The sequence below is a fragment of the Balaenoptera borealis genome, assembly GCF_965194805.1.
Source record: "Balaenoptera borealis genome assembly, chromosome: 4".
NCBI classification, from domain to species: Eukaryota; Metazoa; Chordata; class Mammalia; order Artiodactyla; family Balaenopteridae; genus Balaenoptera; species Balaenoptera borealis.
Genome location: NC_138861.1, coordinates 56,667,229 through 56,680,652, shown reverse-complemented (window position 1 = coordinate 56,680,652; position 13,424 = coordinate 56,667,229). Strand labels below are relative to the sequence as shown.

General features: G+C 38.6%; 1 protein-coding gene across 1 annotated transcript in view; it reads left to right on the top strand.

The window, feature by feature from the left end:
* Window positions 1-13,424, top strand: part of FRAS1 (Fraser extracellular matrix complex subunit 1) — a 446,248-nt gene that overhangs the window by 153,623 nt on the left and 279,201 nt on the right. Inside the window, exon 3 of the mRNA XM_082389317.1 lies at window positions 10,455-10,562. Within this exon, the coding sequence (XP_082245443.1) occupies window positions 10,455-10,562 (108 nt within the window). The remainder of the gene's footprint in view (window positions 1-10,454; window positions 10,563-13,424) is intronic.

Sequence of the window (13,424 nt, the reverse complement as noted above, 5' to 3'; positions counted from 1 at the left end):
ATAACAAAGTGAATCAGTTATACATATACAATATGTTCCCGTTTTATCATCTTAATTCTTTTTACATAAAAGGAAACTGAGGCTGAGTCAGGATAATTATCTTGCTTAAGGTTCTGTAATTATTAAGGCAGGGAGCTAGATTCCAGCCCAGATTTGTCTGACTCCAAAATCCATCTCTAGATTATGGATGATGTCATCTACTCTCTGAATTTTATGGAAGAGGATCTGAGACCCACGCAAGTGACTTGTCTCATGTGCCCAGCTTGATAAAAGCAGGTTCTGACTCTCAGTCCAGTGCTCTTATTCTATACTAGGTTGTTTCTCCAGTTCTTGTCTTTTGCTTTGTTCTCTAATTGTTTCAAAAGTCTTGCTTCTTTAACTGCATTTCAAGTTCAAGGGCAAATATAAGGGACTGAGTTGTATTCTGTCTCTGGTTTGGGCTGTATTTTTTGATATCTTCCATATTGTAGAGCACAATGATAAATCCTCAAATTCTTGGTGAATTGAATTCTTAAAGGAGTTGGTCTCTGAAATCCTATTTTGACTGAGGCAGAGGTATAAATACATACAAATATACATATATACATATTGGGGTTTTACTTTGAGAAATTCAGTTGATATTTTATGATAAAGGCTCTCAATGCTATTGTATCCACTGCTCTGTTTTTATACAGTCTGACAATCTTTATCTTTTAACATTTTTGTTCAATGCAATCACTGATATTTTAAGGTTTATATATCCCATCTTACTATTTGTCACTTCTGTTCTATTTTTCTTTGTTTTTTCTTTTTGTCTTTTGGATCAATCTAATCATTTTTGTATTTAATTTCCCATTAGCTTGTTAGTTATACATACTTTTACTAATTCTTTAATGGTTATCCTAGAGGTTACAATATGTAGTAATCCTTTTATTTATCTCTTTCCAACTAATACTAGAACCTTGAAACACTTCAGCGTTATTTATCCCTCTACTATCTTTTTTTTTTTAACATCTTTATTAGAGTATAATTGCTTTACAATGGTGTATCAGTTTCTGCCTTATAACAAAGTGAATCAGTTATACATATACATATGTCCCCATATCTCTTCCCTCTTGCATCTCCTTCCCTCCCACCCTCCCTATCCCACCCCTCTAGGTGGTCACGAAGCACCGAGCTGATCTCCCTGTGCTATGCGGCTGCTTCCCACTAGCTATCTATTTTACATTTGGTAGCGTATATATGTCCATGTCACTCTCTCACTTTGTCCCAGCTTACCCTGCCCCCTCCCCGTATCCTCAAGTCCATTCTCTAGTAGGTCTGCATCTTTATTCCCGTGTTGCCCCTAGGTTCTTCTGACCATTTTCTTTTTTTTTTTTTTTTTTTTTAGATTCCATATATATGTGTTAGCATACGGTATTTGTTTTTCTCTTTCTGACTTACTTCACTCTGTATGACAGTCTCTATCCCTCTACTATCTTATGTATTATTGTTATTAGGCATTTTAAACTTGCATATATTTTAAATCCCACAAGATATTAGCATTTTTGTTTTGTACAGTTATTTATTTAGATTACTCACATATTTGACCTTTTGATTACTCAAAATTCCTTCTTACATTACTGTGTTTCCATCTAGAATCATTTTTTCTTTGCCTAAAGAACTTCCTTTAGTTTTTTGTTTTTTGTTTTAGTTTGAATTTGTAGGTGACAAATTCTCACAGGTTTTATTAATTTAAAACATCTTTATTTTACTTTCATTGTTGAAGGATATGTTTGCTAGGTATAGAATTCTAAGTTGATGGTTGTTTTTGTTTTTGTTTCTCACTTTAAATATTTGTCTTCTAACTTTCACCATTTTTTATTTTTGTGGAGAAGTTAGCTGTCCATAATTAAATTTCAAATGAATTATGTTTGTAGATATTGTATCTGATGAAATATTCATAGTTTTTAAAAAATTTCCAATACATGTTTTTATTGTCTTCTCTTATCTTCATAAAGTTCTAAACAAAATAAAGTACCATCTTTCTTTGAGTTACATGGTAATTAATTCCTGTACAATTCAGTGTATGTTATTACCACTCAATAAATTCTTTATGTTTATGTGTAAAACAGTTAGGAACAGTTAAGATATATAATCAGATAACTATAAATAGATTTTTCATTGACATGAATGTTTTGTGGGACATTTGAAAGTCAGGTGGAAGTGGGACAGTTTTTCTTGGTGCAGGAATGTCTTGCTCATTACATGACATCTGGAATTTATGGTCCTTGTCTATTAAATGCCAGTAGCATCCTAACCTTCATTCTTCAGAGCAAATTTTTAAATGCCTCTTGGAGCAGCATAGTCCCTGTTTAGGAGCCTGCTTTACATTAAATAGTGAGGACTGGTCACCAGTGATGCTGCCTTTGACTCAGGGCTTCTGCTGGGCCTGACAACAGACATAGTAGGATGTGGCTTTATATAGTTGAATGTGAGCATCAGTACAACTCCCAACCATTTACTGGGTGGTCAGTTTAACTAGATCAGCTGCCAATAGGCTGGCTAGAGGAAAACGTTAGGGATGAAGGTTTTGCTGCATAGCTTCAAATGCTATGATACAGCTTTGACATGCTGGAACACAAGAGCATCAGGCAGACAAGCCTAGCATTCAGGCAGAAATAGATGGGCCCTTTTAGAGCAAAGGTCTTGACTGAGACATAGGTCTAGAAGGCTGGATCTGAAACAGCATGTGTTGAAAATGGCTACTGCAGCTGCAAGGACAGCATGGAGAGTGAAGTGTTGTCTGTGTGTTTGACTTTCAGCTATTACATCACAAAATTGCCAGCAATTATTTAAATTTGGGAATATCTATCCATCCACCCATCCATCCATTCATTAACTCAGTCAAAATCATTATAAGTGCCTGCCATGTTTTAGTCACTATGGGAATACAAAGCTACCTCTATGTAAAGAAATTGTCCTTACTCTTGGGGAGGTAGATAGACGTAAACAACTAATTATAGAACAAATGATAATGATCTATTGGGGGAGGAAGACAAGAAAATAAATAATTTTAATATGAGAGATAATGGTATAGCTATAATTTAATTTCATGTCCAAACATTTTGAATGTTTAATTTTTTTTTCTTCATTTGCCTTAGGAATAGGAAATGAAGTCTTTGAGAGCTGAATTGTTAGAGAAAAAAAAAAGCAATTTCAAGCTTAAGCTGTACTAGAGTCTCCCTAGTATCTGGACTACTTAAAGTGGAAATATGAGGCAGACTTTTTATTTATTTTAGAACTTTTTCTGTGGTTAACATCTCCCGGAATTTATGAGGGTTATTTTGTCACTGGAGTCCTCTTCGTTTGGGCTTTCACTGTAACAGGATTGTGTTAGAACAAATGGAAAGCTGGGTGTAAAAATAGAAGAGCTAAGCCTGTGTTTCCATTGCTTCAGAATTTGGAATGTGAGCACATTCACTGGGTATTTAATCTTATTCTATATTTTGCAGTGTTCCTTTTTTTGCGTGTGTGTGTGTACTACTCCAGGAGTATAGTTTCCACAGCACTCTATAGTGGAATATTTTGTAAACATTTAAGCAGTGGGAAAGTTAACTTCCCCTTATCTTGGAAGCTGGAGAGATTTTCTAAAGCTCTAAATGCTACAACTATTCCCTCTGTCACTGAAAATACCATGGTCAACTGGTTAAGATTGTGGCAAGTGACCAAAGCCATAGCTAACATTTATTAAGTGCTTTCTGTGCACCAGTCACTGTGCTAAGTAAGTACATTAGTTTATTTCACCTTCACTGTCACCCCATTGGGTCCTATCTTACCCTTAGTTTATATATTAGGAAATGGAGACTCAGAAAAGCTAAGATTTGTCTAAGTTCCCAAAGCTAGGAAGTAATTGAATCAGTATTTGAACCCAAGTTTATCCACTCTACAATATTGGTATTTGGCATTGCTACTTGAGCTAGTGTGCTGTATAACTTTGTGTCCATAGACCAATGATGTGGGTACAGAGATGGGTGTGGTGGGAAAAACATAAGTTTCAGAATCAAATGGCCATCTGTTCAAATATAGGTACAATCGCTTACAAGCTTTGGGAATATCACCTAACCTGTCAGAACCTTGGTTTCCTTATCTGTAAAATGGGGATATGATAATATGTATCTCAAAATATTTTAGGAAGAAATGTGAAAGATGTGAATGTGCCAAAGTATCTGGAACCCAGAAGGTGCTCTCTTTCTCCTTTGTCTTTTCTGTGCCAAACAGAACTTGGAGGAATAGACTGGCTTTTTGGAAGTAGGGGGAGCTTTGGGAACATGAGCAGGGAAATATTGACTTAGTCACGGAGGCAGAGAAGGCCTCCCCGAGGAAGTGATATTTCAACTGAGACTTGGAGGATGTGTGGACGTTAGATTAAGAGGGGTGGGAGTGTGCTGTTGGAGGCTTGGGGAGCCTGTTAGGCAGGTAAGTCACTTAACCTCACAGTCCTTCCCTCTGTAAATTTAGCAGCGCTGCCCTAGGGTGCCTCACCTCGTCGGCCTATTAAAGTGAGAAAGTAGAAGTAAGAGTGACTTGAAATGATAAGACTGCTCTACAGTATCTGTCTGTCTATCTATCTATCTATCTATACACACACTACATATATAAAATAAGGCACATATATATAATAAGGCATTCATTCTTTTTTAAATTTAATTTAATTTTTTTATACAGCAGGTTCTTATTAGTTATCCATTTTATACATATTAGTATGTAGAGAACAAACGTATGGACACCAAGGGGGGAAAGTGGCGGGGGGGGGTGGTGGTGTGATGAATTGGGAGCTTGGGATTGACATGTATACACTAAAGCATTCATTCTTACTGATGCTATATGATAACAGTGTAGCAAAGAAGAAAAAGGATGGGTTTGAATCCCAGATCCACCCGTTACTGGATGTGCTCTGGACAATTCACTCAGCCTTTTCGCACCCTATTCCCTCATTGATAAGATAAGGTAGTGATGCCTTGTCCGCAGGATGCTGGGAGGGGCCGTGAGACACTGAATGTGTGGCAGATCTGGAGAAGTATTGGCCCTTGGCGGTAGCTTGTTCCCTTTCCTTTCCTTGCCCTGCCTCCGCCTATGTTAGTGCACTACTATAAGAAGACATGTACAAGAACATGATGTTAACTTGCCATGCTGTTCAGGGTCTCTTGTCAGCCAACTGAACAAAGACATCTTCAGTTATGTGTAGCAGCTATCTTTTCATCTGTGATTCATGCTGTTGCTTCTGTATCTAAGTTGATCTTCTTATGGCTGATGCCTTCAGGTTTATCATTTTAAGACAACAGCAGGAGGAGATCAGGTACAAGCTAATCACTCCAGGAGGCCAAAATGCGAAACTACTTAGGCCCTTGGTGTGCAAAACAAACTCCATAAGGGGGTATTGTATGGAGCAAGCCTTTGAACTAGGTCTCAAACAGGAAGTGGATCACCATTTTCTCTTTTATTTGGCATTGGCTTGTATTAGTCCCTCCTGAAAGGGGAGAATTTGATGTAAATACAAGGACTCATCTTTTCTTAACAGTGTGTCCTCTGCTTCTTTTTATTTGGGGCTGGATGAGAAGCTTCACATGAACTTTAAAATGAGACCAAATGAAAAAGGTATTGTTTAAGCTGTCTGAAGAAGGGCACTTGGGGAAAGAATTGAACTCTGAAATAACCTTATGAAAGTTATTGATTCATTCCTTTATGGTTCCTTGACAAACAAGAACCATTATTTCTGTGTCCGAGCTGGAGCTGGGTCAAAGAACCCTTTTATATGGATTATCTTTCCTGAAAACCAGACTTGTCGGGAAAATGAACCTCCAGAAATGAAGACACAAGCCCCAGTGGAATATTGTGGTCCTTTCATTGCTTTGAAGGAGAAGTAGAGAACACAGTTAATTTTTTAAAATCTTACTGACTGCAAGAAGGTTTGGGGATAACTCAGGAAGTTTAGCTGAATGGCTCACTGTTAGGTATTTGGTGGGTGGTTTTATTTAACTCCCCTCCCCTCATGCCAGTTCAACTCCAAAGCCCAGATGCTATGTACCTATGGTTGGCAGGAAAAAGGGCACCACCTTTTTGGTTTTTCTATCTTATATTTTGAAAGTAACTTTACAAGATCACATAAGTTACATATTTTGTTATTGAAAAAATAGAAAATATGGATAAGGAAAAAGGAAAAAACCAAAAAATCAAGAATCCTCACCCAGGAATGACCACCCTTTGCTTACTGGTTTGTATTATTCCATACTTTGTTTCCATGCACAAAAATATTTTTTAATTATAAAAAGGCATTATATAGTATTTTGTATTTAAAAGCACAACTTTCGGGTTGCTTTATTCCTCCTTTCTCATTTTTGGCCTAAGAAGCTAAGGGGATTTAAAATGAGATGAATTAATCAATACCTAAAATAGGGTTATTATAACATTCAGGTGAAAGAAAATTTATGTCGATAGTTGATATACTGCTATTGTAGAATACCATAAATAATATACCCCCAGAAATTTGAATACTCATGAGGGATATATTCACTGTTTATTTTTAGCATTAAACAAATGTTTAATAAATATTTAACCAAGTGAAATAGTTTTTGTTGTTTTTTATGAAGCACCTTGCTATTACTGTAAGGTATTTAGGGATGAAGGCACTATATTAGCTACAAGAACACTTTATTCACTTATTATTAAAAATATTAAAAGCCGTTTACATTGCTTTTTAGGTTTGTCATAATTTAATCCTTTAATCTATATTCTAGTGAAAAACTATTATAAGACTCTCTTTTGCAGAGTGTGTTAGATTGGAAGAGAGGATTATAAAGTGACAGAATTGCAATGGTGACATGGAAAATCTGTACAATTTACTTCACAGTGTTATTTCTTTGGTCTTTATGGCTTTATCCAGAGTTTTAGCGATTGAGGCACTCTAGCATCCCTACCTTCATGAAGCAATTTTATGGTACCATAGAAATTGATTCGTTAAATATATGGCCATCTATCTAGGCCTTGGTAAAGGGCTCATTTTATTTAAAATTAACCATAAATTATTGACTCTACTTAATTAATAGGACATTAATATAAGGAAGTTTTTTGACAATGCCCAGAGGAAGAAAATTTTTCTTTGTAGTTTGATTCCAGTGACCTAATAACCTTCCACATTATGGGGATTTTGTAGTGATGTCACTTAAACATTGTTTTCTCAAGACCTCTTGTCCTAACTGGGGTATCTCAAGTCATGGGGATAGATATTTTCTTGAGGATAAGCAAGTACTCAGGGTTGTTCACTAATGAATTCAGCCAGCACTCAGGAATCGTGCTAGGTGAAGGGGCTGCACAAAAAGGAATAAAGCGAGCTCTCCTTCCTTGGAGAGTCATAGACTAGTGGGAAGACAGATATGTGAACAGATTAAATGCTTCCTGGGCCCAGATAAATTTAACTTTGAATTAACATAATGAATGTTATGAATGAAAGTGAAAAATTATTTCATGTTTTTAGAACATCCTGTTTAGAGTTCAGTAAGCTGAGTTCAGTGATTGAGAGCTGCTAAAAGGTATAATGGACTATTCTGGAGGCTAGAGTCACTGAGGAAATAGTTGAGGTATAGGGAAGAACTTGATACCTGGTGGAAGAATGCCACATCTGGAGAGAGTAGCGATGACAGGCATCTTAGAGCCACACTGAGCTGAAGCGAGTTCATGGAGCTCGCATGGTCATCTGAGGTCTGAGTGAAAAGGAAGATGGGTTCATGGTTACAGAGGCGTTTCCAATTACCTAAGTAGTCTTGAAAATGCAACCTGTGGATTCATTCCTTTCTTCTAATGCAACATCCTGGGTCTTTTCAGTGCTTGGGGGGTCCTAATTAAGTAATAATTTCACTCCATTGTGCCTGTGTAGCCTGGAGTGGGAAGATGGGAAAGTCAAGGTACTTAGGGGAATGTTTTCACTCTGAGAAAAGGAAATGTTTAGAAGATATTTTCTAAATGCCTGTGACACCGTAGGAAGCATTTGGATTAAAAATAAATAACATTAAGAATAAATTAATGGGCCTTTAGTAAGTTCCAAACACTGTTCAGATCTCTTTAAGCAAATCATCTCATTTGATCCTTTCAATAACCCTCTGAGTTTAGTACTTTATCGTCCCTACTTTACGGATGAGGAACCTGGGACACAGACACCTGATAACGGACTCACTGGTGTCACCATTAATGAATGGTGACACCAGGAGTCAAGTCCAGCAGTCTGGCTCCAGAGCCTGAGTTCTTAGGTCTCCTACAGCTTCGTGAACTCGAGCAAATTGCTCAGTCTCTCACGTCTTGTTTCCTCACGTGTTCAGTGGGAATAGCCATGATAATAACAGCGCCAGCTTCATAGCGTTGCCGTTCCTGTAAGAGCTTTCCGTAGCGTTGATACGCAGTTGCCTACCTCTCTGCTGGGCCCACTCTCTAGGGTGATGGCAGAGGTCAGGAAAGCAAACGAGGCCACCCTCCTCCAGCACCACAAGTGCCTTCTCCTACCAGCACTTCCTGTCAGTGTAAGCGATCAATAAACAGTAGTCACCGACTTTGTGAAGTCGTCATTTTCATTTAATCTGTATCCTGAAGCTGATATCGTTTTCTTAAATCAGCGGGGAACATATATTACATCGTGCTTGAGATTGAAATTTTTTTTTTCCCCTCACCTATTTGTCATTGCTTTTTGGGTTAAGAGTAGACTGTAGTTGGCACACTGTTGCCAATTTCAGAAGAATGTGCTGTAACAATAAAGAGAAAGAAATTCAGAGGTATTCCAAGTCAGGTTTTATTTTATTTATTTTATTTTATTTCTTAACATCTTTATTGGAGTATAATTGCTTTACAATGGTGTGTTAGTTTCTGCTTTATAACAAAGTGAATCAGCTATACATATACATATGTTCCCATACCTCTTCCCTCTTGCGTCTCCCTCCCTCCCACCCTCTCTATCCCACCCCTCTAGGTGGTCACAAAGCACCGAGCTGATCTCCCTGTGCTATGCGGCTGCTTCCCACTAGCTATCTACTTTACGTTTTTGACTCAAATTTTTTATGAATTAGCCACTGGGAATGTAGTCTACCTCAGATATGTTTTATATTTCTTAAATGACTTTGGGTTTGAAGCACATTCTCTAAAAGCTTATACATTTAACATTTCTCAACACAAAAGGATGACTTCATTTTTCCTTGAGAATGTTGTACACAATCCATGTAAATCTGGACCAAACAGCTGGGTACCATAGCCTAGCCAAGTTGACACAGAAATTAACCGTCACATTTGTTGTCTGCCTTTGTGTGAAAGCATCCTTCGCTAGCATCCATCATTTTCCCAGCTCATCCCAGTTCAGGTCGAGTGCTAATATTCTGATGACTCTCTCAAGAGTTTAGAAACTTCCCTTACTCCTCCCCAAAGTATTCGAGTAGCACTTCAATTGTTTGAGGACCAAAGGATGAGGAAGTATAGAAAGGAGGACAAAGCCTTCACTAGGCGACTTGTGCACTGTGAGCTCTTGGTCTAGAGGACCTGCAGTGTGCTGGGCCCAGGACGGTGCCTGCTTTGGGTGCTCACAGTCTGGTCCAGCCAGGATAACAGGAATGTAGATGAGTGCAGTGAAGCGTGGCAGTGTATGCAGCACACAGTGGGGTCGCAGAGAAGCCATGAGGAGCCGCACCCGAGTGGAGGGTGCAGTGTGCAGGATTAAGAGTTAGGAAATGATTTGTTCTTGAGGTTGAGGCTTGAAAGAAGTGTATTGCTTTGCAAGCTCTCTTTGGGGGAGTCAGGGAGAAGCGGGGATCCAGGTAGAGGGTAAGCTGTGAGGCCAGATAAGGGAGGCTGGGGCTGTCCAATGGCTTGACCAACTAGAGTGGATGAAAGTCTCAGAACTGTGAGATTTGCCGAGGCCAGGGAGAGAGGCGAGTGCCAGGTGATGGGGTCTGTACCTTATCCCATCAGAGGTAAAGGTGAGCCATGGAATAGATGAGCATTGGTGGATGTAGTAGCAAAGAACTGGGAAGTGAAGTGTGAGGTGCTGATAGTATCTAGTGGCACAAGCTGCTCTTAGGATGCTGGTTAGTGCTAGTCTAAGTGTCATTTTCCTTTGAACATGCTCCGATGGTGTCTGCTAGTTAACAGCAAAGAGAAACCTCAAGTCTGAGAGCAGCTTGTCCTCCTGAGGTTTCAGTCCAATCGATTGTTTTTACTCTGGGTATCGACAGCTCCCTGCTGCATGCCCTTGTCTTTGGCTACGTGGGTTGACTGTGGTGAAATGGATTAGACTGCTTTTATTGCCTCTCTGGGTTTAATCAGTGCCCAGCAAGCACCATGTGTGTCTGTGACTTTCCTTTGCCTTTTAATTGTTTAGGCTGTGGGGCTGTTGATGGTACCACGTTTTTGTGCTCATACCTTGACTGATCAGTTTTTAACTCAGAGCTTATGCTTCTTTGCAGGATGCCACCATTTGGAAGCCTGATTCATGCCAGAACTGCCGTTGCCATGGTGATATCATTATCTGCAAACCTGCTGTTTGCAGAAACCCTCAGTGTGCCTTTGAGAAGGTATGGTGTCCTAACTGTTTTCTAAATGTAAAGTCAGGGAATGGTAGGGTGTTTGCATTTTTTCGGTCATCTGTTTTTGACATTTATCCCAATCTCTAATTGCAAGGTTTAGGAAATATAGGAGAGAATTTTAACATTGTATCTAAGAATATCTTAATTCCTGTTTATTGGGCATTTACTCTGGACCAGGCACTCAAGGTTAAAACTTAAAGGTTTTATAGTGTTATCCCATTTAATATTATGTGGGGTAGGTATCTTTATCCCCACTTTACAGATGAGGAAAGTGAAGCCTGGATATTTTAGGCAACTTAATAGGGTTATGCAGTTAATAAACTGTTGCCCAGAGATCTTCCCTGGGTCTGACAGTTGCCACAGCTACTGATAGTAACCACAACATTTTACAAGCCATTGGACGCACTGAAAGTCAGAATTGACTTCTCAAAGATGATTTTCTAAAGACGTTATTTGTTGTGCAACTGATTGTATCATCATGCTGCCGTTGGGCTACCTAGGATCATAGGATAGGCTTTGACTCAAGAAATCTCCTGGTATTTAACCAAACGTGTCAGGGATAGTTCCTCCTTTTCCTTTGTTAAACTTTTTCATTTTTTTGACTACACATCTATTCTGTTAGAATTTTTTTTTCCAAGTGCTGACTCTTTTCTTTTTAAAGTGAATCTACTTACAAAAAAAAGCTTAAGCTTCAAATTTGAACATTTGAAACTATCTGGAGAAGACCAATTATTTTCTTTAAAAAGCTTTCTGTCAATTTCACAAGCACAGTTTATTTTTCTAGTTTTATCTCTTCCCACCCCTTAATAATTAATCTTGAGTCTTTATGGTGTCTAATGCTAAGAAGTTTCTGTTTGTTTCTAACACTGGAGTGAAGGTTCTGTATACCTTTAAGAGTATTTCTCAATTTCTGCATGGGTATATTTCTGAGAAGCTGCATGTATGTCAAATACTGGTAAATTTGATAATATTTCGCTGTATGTTGTGAGGCTATTTTCTGGAGTAACCACTCCTAAAAGATCTCTGTTTTGCTTGCTGAGTAAATCTGAGCTGGTTTTGTAAGGACCATGAAGACATGCCCTCCTCCACTTCATGTGAATAATTATGGTATCGTGGAAGAAGCACTGAATTAAATGTTAGAAGACATAGGCGGTATTGCTGAAAACTAAATGTGTTCTAAACCAGGGGTCAGCAGACTAAATCTGGCCTCTACCTGTTTTTGCATGACTTGTGAACAAAGAATGGTTTTTACATTTTTCAGTAGTTGGAAAAAACCAACAGAGAACGGTATTTCGTGATGTGAAAATTGTATGAAATCAAGTTTCAGTATCCATAAATAAAGTTTTATTGAAACACAGGCACACTCATTTATTTAAGTATTGTCTACAGCTACTTTTGTGCTACAATGACAGAGTTGTGTAGTTGTGATGTAGACCATATGTGGCCCCCAAAGGCTAAACTATTTACCATCTGGCCCTTTATAGAAAAAGTTTCTGACCCTTGTTCTATACCAAGTGTGATTTTGTCCCTTCCTAATTTGTTCTTCTCCCGATTTTTCTCAGTAAATGAAAACGCCCTTCTCCCAGTCGCTCAGGCCAGAAAACTTAGTATCATCCTCCCCACTTTCTCGCACATCCCACATCCAGTACATTAGCAAATCCCCCAGCTTTTCCTTCCTGAAACAATACACTGCAGATGCAACTTCTCTGCTTTTACTCTGGTTCAGCCTAGTATCTTTTTTTTTTTTTTTTTGCCTGCATTCTGCCTGTAGCCTCTTAACTTGTTTCACTGTTTCTGTCCTTGCCTTTTTCACTGTAATCTTGATATAGCAGCCAGGATGATCCTATTAAAAATTAAGTCATCATGCTGCTTCTCTCCTTAAACCCCTGCAATAGCTTTTGATGGCTTCTCTTCTCACTTTGAGTAACTCCTCGCAATGTCCTATAAAGTACTGCTGTACCCTCTGATTCATTGACTACTCTCCTTGCTCCCTCTGCTTCAGACACCAAGCCTGCTTGCTATTCCCTGGATTTGTGCCAGGCATACCTCTGCCATTAGGGCCTTTGCACCCTGCTGTTCCCATTGAAATTATCTATCTATCTATCTAACCTATCTATTTTGACCCTTTACTTCCTTTAAGTCTTTCTCAAATGCCATTCTTTTGAAATTGCAATTCTCCGCCCCTTACCGCACATTTCCTATTCATTTTCCATGCTTTATGTTTCTTCTTGGCACTAACTACTGTCTGACATACTCTATAGTTTACTGATAGTTCTTGTTTACTATCTCTTTTATTTATCGTGTATCCTCAGCACCTACGATTGCACCTGATACGTGGTAGGCACTCAATAAGTATCTTTTGACTGACTGAGTGAATATATGAGAGATGAAGCTAGAGAATTGGTAAGTTCAAGGTTATGGAGAGCCTTGTATGCTGTACTGTGGAGCTTGGAATTTCATTTTTAAGGTGATAGAATACTAATTAAAGCATGTGGGTAGAATGGCCAGCTTTTCTTTTTGAAAGATCCTTCTGGTTTTTCAAAGATAATGCGTAATATTGGAGATGAGGAGATCAGTTCAGAGGCTGTGAGAATAGTCCAGATGAGAGGATGTGTACCTGAATCGGAGTGCTGGTCATGTAGGGGTCAAGAGGAAAGGGCAGCCTCAGTAAGTATTTAGGGGATAGATCAGCAGAACTGAATGAAGGTAGGAGGGTGAGAGAAAGGAAAAGGAAAGGTGACTCACATATTTATGGCTTGATGACTAATTGGCTAGCTGAGCCACGAACTGATATTGAGAATATAGGAGAATGAAGAAAAGCATCTTATCTGGGAGAACAGTGGTTTCAGT